The sequence below is a fragment of the Coenobita brevimanus genome, chromosome 29 (assembly GCF_032717465.1).
Source record: "Coenobita brevimanus isolate Jiangsu-jjx chromosome 29, ASM3271746v2, whole genome shotgun sequence".
NCBI lineage: Eukaryota > Metazoa > Arthropoda > Malacostraca > Decapoda > Coenobitidae > Coenobita > Coenobita brevimanus.
The window spans coordinates 8,323,083-8,336,742 of NC_136982.1; the positions used below are offsets into that span (position 1 = coordinate 8,323,083).

The 13,660-nt window shown below is 43.6% G+C and overlaps 2 protein-coding genes across 2 annotated transcripts; both read right to left on the reverse strand.

Annotated features, from left to right (window-relative positions):
• Positions 1-930: 930 nt before the first annotated feature.
• LOC145394916 (uncharacterized) lies at positions 931-1,488 on the reverse strand. The gene has a single exon (XM_080268666.1). It carries the CDS (start codon positions 1,486-1,488, stop codon positions 931-933), a length of 558 nt encoding a protein of 185 aa, XP_080124792.1.
• Positions 1,489-1,816: 328 nt separating this feature from the next.
• Positions 1,817-2,440, reverse strand: LOC145394917 (uncharacterized). Its single transcript, XM_080268667.1, has one exon. The coding sequence runs from the start codon at positions 2,438-2,440 to the stop codon at positions 1,817-1,819; it is 624 nt and encodes a 207-aa protein (XP_080124793.1).
• Positions 2,441-13,660: the final 11,220 nt, after the last annotated feature.

Genomic DNA, 13,660 nt, shown 5'->3' on the forward strand with positions numbered 1-13,660 from the left:
CTTGCCAGGCCTGAGATTCAAATTGGGGGCCTTGGTCTGTGATGATCACCTGCGGGGCACCAAGTCTGTGATGATCACCTGCGGGGCACCAAAACGAGTGACCCAGGATGCCAGGAAGTGATATGCCACACGGTCAGCCGTAGCATCCAGCATGGGCGTGGCCTCGACCCATCTTGTCGCTCTATCTATGCACGTTAAGATATAGCAGTTACCCCTAGATTTGGGCAGGGGGCCGATGATGTCAATGTGGACCGTGCAGAAGTGTTGAGTTGGTGTGGGCAGCGGTTGAAGTGGTGTCCTGGTGTGGCGATGCACCTTTGCTGCCTGACAAGCCAAGCAGGCTTGGACTCAGTTAGTGGTGTCATGCCTCATACCTGGCCATACCACTCGCCGGCTAAGTAAGCTGTGCGTACCATGAATGCCTGGGTGCGCCATCTCATGGTAATGACTAAAGACTTGCCTTCAGAATCGTTGGGGAATATAGGGCCGTGCTGTACTGCAGGATATGTCACACCAGAATTTCTGGGGTGTGCCAGTGATATCGAACTGTTGCAGTTGCAGTGAGGTCGCAGACTGCAGCAATGCTTGGAGTTCCTGATCGTCCTCCTGCTCCTGGGCCAAGGCTCCATGGTCAAGCGGGGGTACTCTAGGGCCGACAGCTGAAACTCCTTGGGACAGGGCATCTGCAACCATGTTCAGGTCCCCACTGATATGCTGGATGTTAATGGAAAACTCTGATGTGAAGGCTAGCTGTCTTGCCACCCGAGGAGACCAATCTTCCCCTTTCTGAGTCATGGCATAAATAAGGGGTTTATGGTCTGTGCGGATGGTGAATTGTCTACCTTCCAGAAGGTGCCTGAAAAATGTCTGACTGCCTCATATAGAGCCAGCAACTCCCTGTCGAAGGCACTGTATTTGCACTGGGCAGGGTTAAGGTGCTGGCTGAAGAATGCAACAGGCACGTTTGTACCTCTGATTTGTTGTTGTAGGACTGCACCCACTGCTTTGGCGGAGGTTTTCTGTGGTGAGTGTCGTGGGGGCATCTGGTGATGGGTAAGCTAGACGGGGTGCAGTGGTGATGTGGTTTTTGAGGGTGGTGAAGGCATGGTCTGATTGTGTGGTCCACTCAAGAGGCTTGGAGGATGTCTTTTTCGTCCCCCTCAGGAGATCATTAAGGGGGTTTAGTGTGGATGCTGTGTTTCTAAGGAACCTGTGATAATAACTAACCATCCCCAAGAACTCCCTGAGCCTGCGTGGTGTAGCTGGGCATGGAAAGTCCTTAATGGCATCCACCTTCTGCGGGAGGGGCGTGATACCTGTGGGTGATACCCTGTGGCCCAAGAAATCCAATTTGTCTGCACCGAGGATACACTTCGCCGTGTGCACATGCAGCCCGTAGTCCTGCAGGTGTTGGAATAGCATTTGGAGATGTGTTTTGTGCTGCTCATGGGAATCAGAAGCGATGAGGATGTCATTGATGTACACCATGATGAAATCTAACCCCCTGACAACCTGGTCCATAAATCTCTGAAACGTTTGTGTTGGTTTCTGAAGCTGAAATTCATCTTTATGTATTGCAAAAGGCCAAAGGGGGTGGTTACCACTGTCTTGGGGATGTCCTTTCTCCGCCACAGGGATTTGGTGGAACGCCTTGACTAGATCGATCTTGGAAAACACTCGACGTGTGGTGGTGGAAATCCTGGATGTGAGGAATGGTGTATATGTTGGGAACTGTCATCGCGTTCAGTGTCCTGTAGTCCCCACATGCTCTCCACTCACCTTGCTGTGCCTTAGGAACCATGTGTAGAGGGGATGCTCAACAGCATGATGAAGGCCGAATGGTGCCCTCATTGAGCATTGCCTGAAACTCCATCTCCGCTGCTTGACGACGTTCTGGGGGAAGACGTCTGGGACGGGCGAAACAGGGCAGCCCGGAAGTGATGATGCAGTGCTCTACACCATGGTCTATGCAGCCATGGTTGGGAGTCTGAGAGGTCAAGAGGGGAAACTGGCGTAGTATGGAATCGTATGAGGACTCCTGACGAAGGTGTGTAATGAGTGGAGGATTACCAGCACACCCAGTTACTTGGATGGACGAGTTTGAGGGTCTGTGATATAGACTCGGTCCTCTGGTATCCTTTAGCAAGTCATGTGCCTCCAAAAAGTCGACACCGATAATGGGTTGATTAACTTCTGCAACGAGGAATAGCCAAGTAAATGACACTGATTGGGTGAGCGCCATATGACAGGATTCTGTGCCGTATGTGGCTATGGGGATGCCATTTGCTGGTATCAGGTCAAATGCGGGCTGCTGAGCCGTTTTGTGGTCAGAGGTAGGAGGGACTATACTGAATGTGGCTCCAGTGTCAATAAGGTATTTTGTGCTGGAGATGGTGTCATTAACCCACAGCAGTTCCCTAGATCCAGTGGAACATGGCATGACTTTGGGTGTGATGATAATGACGGGGCATTTGGTGTTCTTTTTTTATGGGAGGAAGAAGGAACCAAGGGCCGTGAGCCTGCAATTAATGTTCCTTCCAAGAGAAAACAAGATACAAGAGAGAGCTAAATTCAAGATCCAATCATTTCAAGACGCCTGGACACACTGCGTTTGAAAGACTGGAGATCATAGAAAGCAGGAAATACAGACAGAGGGAGACAGTTCCAGAGTTGACCTGTTGCATAAATGAAGAACTGGGAGTAACGGTTAACTTTTGCATTAAAGAGTTGGACAGAAGAGGGATGAGAGTTTGCTGCTAGATGGGTGCTACGCGCCCGTCGTAGAGGTGAAGGAATGCATGCAGACAGTTCAGAGAGGCAGTGACCATTGAAGCAGTGATAGAAAAGAGATGAAGATGCAACATTGTGGCGAAGAGGCAGAGGTTGAAGGGAGTCAGTAAGAGGAGGAGAGTTAATGAGATGAAAAGCCTTTGACTCCACCCTATTGAGCAGAGCTGTATATAGGGAGCCTCCCCACACATAGAGTTGTACTTCACACAGGGGCGGATAAAACCCTTGTATAGAGTCAACAATTATGCAGGGGTAAAGAAGAAATGGAGTCGGCTTAGCACACCTAATCTCTTGGAAGCAGATTTTACAAGAGATGTAATATAATCTTTCCAAGATAGTCCCGGGTAAATGAAACCCCAAGCATGTTCAAGGATGATGCCGGATTAAGCTGAATATTATTAAACATTAGTGGGTATACCTGTGGAAGATTTTGTCAGGTTGATAGGTGTAAAAACTGAGTCTTTGATGCATTAAAGACAACAATATTATTTTTAACCCATTCAGAGAAACGAGCCAAGTCAGACATTAGGTGTGCCATAGCCTCATCCCTTGTTTGTTGAAGTAACTGCTGAAATGGACATTGCGGGAACTGAATGAAAAGTTGAAGGGTGGAGTCATCAGCATATGAGTGGATAGGGTTAGATGTACAGCTTAGAAGGTCATTGATGAATAAAAGGAATAGAGTTGGTGATAGGACAGAGTCTTCAGGAACATCTCTGTAAATAGATCTAGGAAAAGAACGAAGCTGTATACAACAGCGGTTATAGAACGACCAGAAAGGAAGCTAGAGGTGAAGACACAGATAGAAGGATAGAAACCGTAAGAGGGCAGTTTGGAAATCATGATTTATGCCAGACTCGATCGAAAGCCTTTGAGATGTCAAGTGCATTGGCAAAGCTTTCGCTAAAGTCCCGAAAGGAGGATGACCAGGAGTTTGAAAGGTAGGTGAGAAGGTTGCCAATGGAGTGTCCCTGATGGAACCCATACTGACGATCAGAAAGAAGGTTGTGATAGGGAAGATGCTTTAAAATTTTTCTGTTAAGAATTGACTTGAAAACTTTTGAGATACAGGATGTTAAAGCAATTGGATGATAGTTAGAGGGTTGGGAATGGTCACCCTTTTTTGGGACTGGCTGAATGAGAGCAAACTTCCGGCAAGAAGGAAAGGTACAAGTTGATAGACAAAGGCAAAAGAGTTTGCCTAGGCAGGGTGCAAGCACAGAAGCACAGTTCTTGAGGACAACAGGAGGGACTCTATCAGGCCCATATCTCTTATTAGTATTAAGGCCTGTGATGGCAGAAAATACATCAGCTAAAGAAATGTTAATGGCAGCCATAAGAAAGTCAGAGGGGGGAAGTGATGGAGGAATAGCACTGGAATCGTCTAAGGTGGCATTGGAGGAGAAAGTCTAAGCAAAGAGATCTGCTTAATCAGTAGAAGTAACAGCTACAGAGCCATCAGAGTAGAAAAGAGGAGGGAACAATGATCATGTAAAGTTGTTAGAAAGGTTTTTGGCAAGTGCCAGAAGGAATGGGAAGAATTCGAGTTGGAGAGTTGAAAGCATTAAGTACGGATGAAATGATTTTTAGCAGAGCAAAGAACAGACTTAGCATGATTCCGGGCAGAAACATATAAAAGATGTGATTCAGGGGTGGGTTGGCTCCGGTACCTTTTATAGGCTCTCTCCTTGTTGCAGACAGCATTAGAACAAGCTTGATTAAACCAAGGCTTTCTTGCATTAGTCAAAGGATATGAGAAAGGAATATATGCCTTCATGCCCGAGAGAAGATCCTTCGTAATGCACAAGGCACACCCAGATGGCTCCCGGCCATGGAAGCAATAATTATTCCTTGGAAAATTAAAGAAGTACTGCCTAAGGGCCTCCCAACCGCAGCTCCAAAGTGCCACAGACGACGTTTCTTTGGAGGGACCACAGGCCATACTGGAGCGATAGGACAGGTTAAGGTGATAAAGTTGTGATCGGAGAAGCCCAATGGAGAGAAAAGATTAACAGTGTAAGCAGAAGGATTAGTTGTAGGGAAGAGGACAAGTATGTTGGAGCTCTCTCCAAGGTGGTTAGGGATACGGGTAGTGTGCTGACCATGTTGCTCTAGGTCATTAAGGATAGAAAAAGATGTAAGCTTGTCCACCAGGTGGATCAGTGAAAGGAGAGGAGAGCCAAATGTGGTGGTGAACATTGAAATCTCCAAGAATGGAGATTTCAGAGAAAGGAGAAATGGATAGAATGTGTTACATTGTACAAGTAAGATTGTCAAAGAATTTCTGGTAGTTAGTAGAATTAGGAGATATGTAAACAGCGCAGATATATTTAGTCAGAGAATGACAGGAAAGCCAAAGCCAGAGTGTAGACAATTCAGATGAATCGAGTTCAGGAACACAAGAGCAAGATAAGTCGTTGCGTATATATACACAACAGCCTCCTTTGGCTTTGAAATGAGTATAGAGAAAGTAGTAGGATACAGAAAAGGGTCTGCTGTCAGTCGCCTCAGACAGCTGAGTCTCAGTTAGGAAATGAAGGTGAGGTTTAGAGGAGGCGATGTGGTGCTCAACAGAGCAAAAGTTAGAGGAAAAGAAGGTGAGGTTTAGAGGAGGCGATGTGGTGCTCAACAGAGCAAAAGTTAGAGGAAAGACCACGAATGTTGCAGAAACGAAGAAGAGAGTCAGACTGTGGTTCCAGGCAGCTAAAGTCGTCACCAGGAGAGAGGCGGATGGCGGGGGCAATTATTGTCCCCCCCCCCCCGGGAACTCCAAGGCTACATGTTGTGCAGCCATGATTTTTTTTTAATTAGGAAAAGGAAGTGTTGTGTGTACTGTGCATGTAGTTTGGTGTTGATAGAGAAACTTGTATTGGAGAGCATGCTGGCCTACTCTCTGTGTTACTGTGACACTGAAAAAGTTCAGCAAAGGGGGATGGTCGGGACCTAGTCCCGAGGGCTGATGAAACGGAAGCTCCAGCTCTCCCTGTCATCAGCTTTCCATCCTCCTTGGGAGTACTGCGCTGCTCGACTGGTGCTACAGTGTGTGTGTGGCGGGAGACACTACTGGGATTGTCTCCCGCCACATGCATTTCCCGTGAATACGCAAGATGGTGCACATTGTCTAGCTTCCATGTCAAAGCGCTTGTGATAGGTACACAACACGAAATCATCCCTTGCTGTTTGGGGATTAGCATTACGACCACGGTTCATTGGGGGAACACTGTTGGAATACAGAGGGGCTGGGGAATGATTTGCAACACTGGGAGTCTGAGTGGTGAAGCCACCTATTTTACTTTCCAGTTTGTCTATTCTGTTTGTTAAATTTGTTAATAAGGTACACAGCTCTGACATGGAACCGTTCTTGTTAGCGACACTATTTACTGACACCACTGTTTCACTAGGGGTCGCAATGGGGCTATGACAGGGTGAAAAGAGGTGTGTGCACTTACTGGATGGGTAGCAATGCTGTCTAGTTTCATATAGAGTGTCCGCCCTCTTGATGAACTCAGCAAGGGATGTGCCAGGGCCCAGGGATGCTAGGTGGAGGCGAAAGTCTGGTGGCATGAGCTGGAGGAGTCGGTGTCAGAGGAGGAGGTCATCTGATAAGGTGGCCCCAGCTGCCGTGAGAGTGGCTTGAATGTGGGCAAAGAGAGCCGAGGGGCGCTGCTGTTGGAAGTGCATTGCATCCAGCTCCATTAAAAGTGCCTGCTTTGATTTGCCAAGGGCCCACAGCAGACTCTCCTTCAGGGTTTTATATTTGTGCCTGGTTGGTGGTTTCAGGAGTACGTCCTGCACAAGGGCAGCTACTTGAGTTGGGAGAGTGCGGACAGCTGCTCTGATTTTGTCATTATCATTGGTATCTTCAGGCCACGCGGCATCAACTTGTGTAAACCACGTGTTAATACCGTACGTGAATGTAGGAAGGGATAGACAGATGTGTGTTAAGGTATCCATGTTCTTTAAACACTCTGAGAAGTCACCACTGTGGCGTTATAGTTATGGGTATATTGTACTTGGGCTACACCAAGGCAAATGGTAAGGATCGATAAACACACATATGATGGAATGAAATAGACAGGGCAGTGATTATTGACTTGGAACAATACAGAGTTATTACATGACTTCAAGTAGTACAAGGTAATTACATTTTTAGATAGATAGTTACAGACTAAAATATGAGCAATGAATTAGTGAGGAGTTGGAGTGCTGAGCTGATGTGTTTACGTGTATTGTATACGTAAAGTCATACCGCGTGGCCAGACCAGGAGAGACGGAGAGCGGGCAGGTAGTTAGCCAGGTGAAGTTGAGAGGGAAAAATGAGGGCGGGCTAGGTCGCCCACTCGGTTTTAAAGCCCTTAATGAGGTCGGCGGAGCACAGGTACACCTAGGTCATCGGAATAGGCGAATTTGATTGGTTTAGGCATCACTACCGTCAAGTAAGAATGAGAGAGAATATAATTGGTAGCGGCACTAGTACAGGTGAGGAGGGATGAGAAATCGAATATTATTGGTAGTGGCATTAGTACAGATGAAGAGGAATGAGAATTGAATCCTATTGGTAGTGGCACGAGTAGCCACACTAAATATGAGAAAAAAATGGGGAAAAACCACAAGGGACCACGCAGGAAGGAAACTACGTGTGTAGGTGAAATGTGAGGTACAAAATGAATATAACTTTGTGGTGTAATATACGCCACACGTGTCTCTCCAACATATAAAGATGCTCATGTTGTGTCTGGGATAGATTAAAACTCCTCTGTCACTTGCCGCATCACGTCGTGGTGTAGTGGCATCAGTGTCTGACTTTTATCTAGAGGTCTGGGGTTCACATGGTCAAGAGCGTAATATATATATATATATATATATATATATATATATATATATATATATATATATATATATATATATATATGAAAGCAGTATCACACGAGCACGTGATGATAAATATGCTGTGAAAACTCGCAGGAAAATAAAAGGCAGATATGTTGATTATATGTCTGTGGCCTAGAGATAAAGATGCTCGTATGTTTTTAGACAGGCTAAACAATTTGGTTCCTTCCATTTATTTCAGAATTGAAGAAGAATGTGACAAAATGCTACTGTTTCTTGACAGGAAGATAATTAATGAAGACACTGGACATAAGTTTATAATGTACAGAAAAACCACTGTCGTTGATGCATATAGGCTATACATAATTTTTGAAACCACGACAGTAAATTTGAAGAGGCTACATATATGAACATGTTTCTTCAAGCCTTAAGAACTTGCGATCCTGTATTTATCGGTGATGAAGTTAACCATAATTATAGGTTGGCAAAGAAACGGGTATTCGGATGAAACAAATGATCTGTGTCTAACCAAAGCCAATAATACATTCTATGGAAACAAGGCCAAACAACCTTTTACGAAGAAAAAAAAATTTCTCACTCCATATAAAAAGGATTTTGAGCCAATAAGTAAGGTTTTGAAGAACCTGCACATTAACACTGGTTTCCATTATGACTATCTATCTGTCAATTGCCAGACGTCTTAATTCCGTAAGGGGTGGCCACAAACATATCGCCTCCATGTCGCCCTGGCCTCGCCATTTACTGCCCTGCTTTCAGCTCACAACCCTCTCTCTCATACCTCTCCACTCGATCCCTTCATCTCATCCTTGGCCTCCCCTTCCTGCTCCCCCCTTCACCTTACTCACATACACTCTCCTCGTCAGTCCAACACTCTCCATCCTCTCCACATGGCCAAACCACCTCAGTGTGTTTCTCCTAACACTTCCTATCACATCCACATCTACACCACAATGCTCCTTCACATCCTAATTTGTCAGTCAGTCTCTCCATGTGACTCCACATGCTCCTTTCAAATAACTCATTTCCACTGCTCTCACTCTTGTCTTCTGTCCCTCCAACAAGGTCCAAGCCTCACTTCCATACGTTAGAGTTTGGTATCACAATACTGTCATGTAGTATCTTTTTCACTTCCATGCTCACTTTCCTGTTTCTTATCACTGCTTTCAAGGAACCAGCAACCTTTCTTCCTTCTTGTACCCTTTCAAGCACTTCACCCTCCAAACTCCCATCCTTACTCATGACACTACCCAGGTACTTAAAAACACTCACATTTTCCATTTCCTCCTCATCCAACCTCACCGTACATTCACTGGTTTCACTTCCCTTGAAGACCATAACTTTACTCTTCCCTACATTCACTTTTAGATTCCGTTTCTTACACATTCTCCCAAACTCATCTACCAAGCCTTAGAGCTCCCCTTTGTCTCCACTAAACAACACAGTATCATCTGCAAACAACAGCATAGGGAGTTTCCAAACACTGCCCTCTCTCATTAGGGCCACTCCAACATACACTGCCCTACCTTGTATCTCTTTTATAACCCCATCCAATTACATATTGAATAACCATGGAGACATGACACATCCATGTTTCAATCCAAAAGTAAAAAATTTACTCAGTTCACCATCCACATGCACTGCAGCCTTAGCACCCTCATACATACTCTTCACAGCATTCAACAACTTTCCACCTACTCCATATATTCTAAATATTCTAAATACTTTCCACAATCCTCGTCTATCCACCCTGTCTTATGTTTTCTCCAGATCCATGAAGGCCGCATACAACTTCATTCCCTTCTCTAGAAACTTTTCCATTATAGATCTAAGACTGAATATCTAATTTACACAACCTCTTCCCTTCCTAAAACCTCCTTGTTCTCTCCAACTAATTTTTCTGTTATTTCCCTAACTCTGTCAATAAGTATCCTACCATATACTTTTCCTATTACACTGAGAAGATATATGCCTCTATGATTCCCACACACTTCTTTTTCCCCTTTTCCCTTGTACAAGGGAATAATTATACCTGACTTCCAATCATTCAGGACTCTTCCTTCCTCCCAGGCCAATCCGCACATCTTCCACATCCATTCTACTACCATCTGTCCCCCATGTTTCAGCTTTTCACCACACACTCCATCAATTCCTGGGGCTTTCCCCATTTTGACTTTCTTCATTGCTTCTAGAACTTCCATCCTACTGATTTCTTCCTGTCTTATCACATCCTTCCTTCTCCCAGTTATTCATCAGCCACTTATACTCGCATTACTTTCATTCTCTATGTTCAACAATCCCTTAAAGTGTTCTCTCCATCTGCTCACTTTTTCTCCCTTCTCCAATAGTAATCTACCATTTTTATCTTGCACTCCCTGACTAACTTCTTTGGCACTCCGTCTAACTCTCTTTACTTCTTTCCAGAACATTTTCTTACATTCCTTTCACTTTACACTCCTTCCAGATTCCTCATCCACTCTCATCTTACTCTCTCTTACTAATCTTTTCACCTTTCTCTTTCTCTCTTCATACAATTCTCCTCCGTCTCTCAACTTCCACGCCCCTGTTTCTCATCCACTCACTATATGCTTTCTTCTTTTGTGGCACAGCTTGTCTCACCTTTTCATTCCACCATGCTGTTCCTTTCACCCCCTCTCGTCTTCTCTTCACCCCACACACCACCTCACACACTGCACAAATTTCTTCTGTGAATATCTTGCACACACCTTTCACGTCCCTCATCTGCTCCAGTCCATATTCACCCAATTGTTCCTCCACATCTCTCATATATTCTGCCTTATTCTCATCCTCTTGTAACCTTTCCACTTTCCTTGCATATACTACTTCCTCCCGTCCTTACCTTCTTCTGTTTTTCCATTTCACTTGGCCCTTGATTCTCACCATCACCAAATGGTGGTCAGAAAGTCCACTCCACCAACCTCCATTATCATAAAACAGTTAATTCATCATTAATTAAGAACAGTCCTGAAACAGACTCAGGTGGTGTGTATTGTATTCCATGTAATTGCTGTAAATACGTGTATATAGGCCAAACAGGGAGGACTCTGAATGAAAGAATTAAGCAACACAAGTATTCAGTATAAACAGCATAAGGGTCTAGTAGTGTTTATAAACACTTAGAAATGAGAAATCTCTGTACTGATTGGAACAGGTCTAAAATACAGTAATCTCTCTAATAACCCAATTCCCAGACACCCCAATGTCCAGACATTTTGGGCCTGGGCCTTCGGAACCCCAAAATGGCCAAAAAAAAAAAAAAAAACGTAAAAAAGCAAAAAAAAAACTGGCATTTTTTTCAACCGTACTTTGAACTTGGCCAGCAGTGCCAAACAGCTGTGTTTTTGCGCATAGCAGAGACGCCCCCTGCTTCCTCCCCTCCCCAGTTACCGCCTAACTACCGCGGTGAGTAGACGCTCGTCACAAGGGCTGCCGCAGTTGCTTGTTTTTGTGAATAAACAGTGAATAAACTGCAATACCTCGCCACTAGACCACATGGGAATTTACAGTGTTGTGCAGTGTTAAGAAATTATAATTTAGAGTGCAAAGGATCACTCTAACTGCAGAGAGCAACATTGGCGTGTTGCAACTGGTGTTGTGCAAGTAAGAACAGAATTTGCAGTGATAATATAATTCACAGTGCAAAGGATTAAATGCAGCTCAACGCTGGATTACTGTACGTGCTTCAAGAGTATTTTCACTACTGCCAGAGTCTTAGAGGAGGTGGATTAATCTTCGTAACGGCCACAGACGTGTTGTAAGTACCCTGTACACTGCTTAATATTTTCCATACTCACTTCTGATTCCTCATTCTCTGGCTCCTTTACATATATTTCTTGTTTTCTGTCCCTTATTTGTGTGAATAGGTCTTTAATTTGTATAATACATGTCCGGTAGGGAGTTATGTAGGTGGTTTTCTGAGTTAGGCTGGGTTATGGTCCATAAGAACCTGTCCAGGAGGCATTTTCCCAATTCCCGGACAAACCCAATTTCCAGACATGCCTTTGGCTCTATTACATCGGTTATTGGAGGGATTATTGTAGCTTATAAATCGTGGTCTTTTGTTGAAAAGTTATTTGCAGAAGCAACTTTAATTAACACCTATAACTGCATGAATTTGATTGATGGGGTACATAAACTAGATAAAATATTGCATAAGTTATTATTAGAGGATAATAGGATTAAGAAAGCTCATAAATGTTGTCTATATATTTAGTCCATAAATGAATAAAAAGTTATGCTGTTAAATGTGTATTTCTGTATGGTTGGATGTGTCTATGTGTGTACATATATGTGTGTTTAAATATTTGTGGGGTTGTTTCTTAAGGCATTAAGTGTATGTGTGTGTGTGTGTATTTTTCTATAGTTTAATCTTATTGTACTAAGAGATGTTTAGCGTGGGCCAACCGTCATACTGCATTAAATCTTCTTTTTATAATATGACATTTGTAATTTTGTATATTTCATGTAATGTTCTTCAGTCCCCACCCACACGTTGGTTAATCTAACTCACATGGTCAACGTCGGTCACTGTAGCTTTGGGGCAACTCCCTTGAGGATATATCAATCGGTGAGGCCGTGACATACACGAAAAATATTTTAAAGGTTTGCCGGAAACACCAGGTCAGGTGTAATGTCCCACTCACGCGAGAGTTAATCTGACCCACGTGGTCAAGTAAGGTGCCACATCCAGGGATTAGTCACTTGGCAACTCTCTTGAGGATGTTGGTTCTTGCCTCTTTACACTTGTTCCCCCTGAAGATGTCTTGAAATACAGACGAAAGCTGGTGCTCCTCTACCTTGTATTTTTCTGCGATTTTCAATATACTATATATATATATATATATATATATATATATATATATATATATAATGTATCTATCTATCTATCAGTCTATCGACCGATCTATCTATATCTATCTGTCTGTCTATATACACTCGAAGATTCTAAGTGGTTCCATATCACAAAATATTAGAATCGGTCATTGTTCACACAAGTAGGGATTTGCAATGAGAGGAGAGGTGCCGGCTCCAGTGTTCATAAGATAAAACTTGGGGATTCAGCTGTACTGCAGGCGTCCATTCTCTTTGCACAGTCCGTTTGGTGTGAACTTCTCATTGATGCATGCAACCGCAGGATGATTCATTAATAATAAGGGAGACCACTGATAGTGATGGAGTTAACGATAATCGTAAGTGTCCTCTGCGATGAGTTGATTGTCCTGTTTGATAACTTAAATTATCTGGAAATATTGGTGAGGACTGATGATGTATCATATGTATTGTTTCTGTTACGATTATATTCAGCGTAGGAAGAGACGTCAAGTTGGACGAAATTATTGGAGATTGTTTCTTCGCCATTTAAAAAAAAAAATGCAAAACGTGGCAAAAGTGTTAAGAGATAACAAGAACATAAGAACATAAGAAGAGAGGATACCTGCAGTAGCCCGGTTGGCCCATGCTAGGCAGGTCATAGAAGAGTAACTGAACTACTAGAATGAGATAAGGATAGGAAAGAAGAAGGCTCTCCCCCGCCCTCCAAACCCTCCAGCCGATGCCGGCAGGAAAAAGTCAGAAAGAACACCACGCAGTATACAAAAACTGGAGTGGACATTTTACAGGAAAGTGTGAAAGGAGAATAGAGACTATCATAGTGTAACCTGAAGAGGAAAAATTATGAATTAGAATTGGTTATAAGATTTTTTTTTCTATACCCACCCCTTATTTGTCATATGCTTATTAAGCCTATGCTTGAAACTCTCAATGGAAGAGGCAGCAACTACTTTACTAGGTAGCTTATTCCATTCGTCTACAACTCTATTACCAAACCAATATCTACCTATTTCCTTATTGAAACGGAATTTTTCTAGTTTGAAACCATTACTTCTAGTTCAATCCTGTGTGCTTACTTTAAGTACCTTGCTAATATCTCCCTTATTTATACCCCTCATCCACTTAAACACCTCAATTAAGTCTACCCTTACTCTATTCCTCTCTAACGAAT

What these genes read in the sequence shown, in the direction of transcription:
- LOC145394916 (XM_080268666.1), bottom strand. Translation starts at nt 1,488, where the DNA reads ATGGTGTACATCAATGACATCCTCATCGCTTCTGATTCCCATGAGCAG.
- LOC145394917 (XM_080268667.1), bottom strand. Translation starts at nt 2,440, where the DNA reads ATGCCATGTTCCACTGGATCTAGGGAACTGCTGTGGGTTAATGACACC.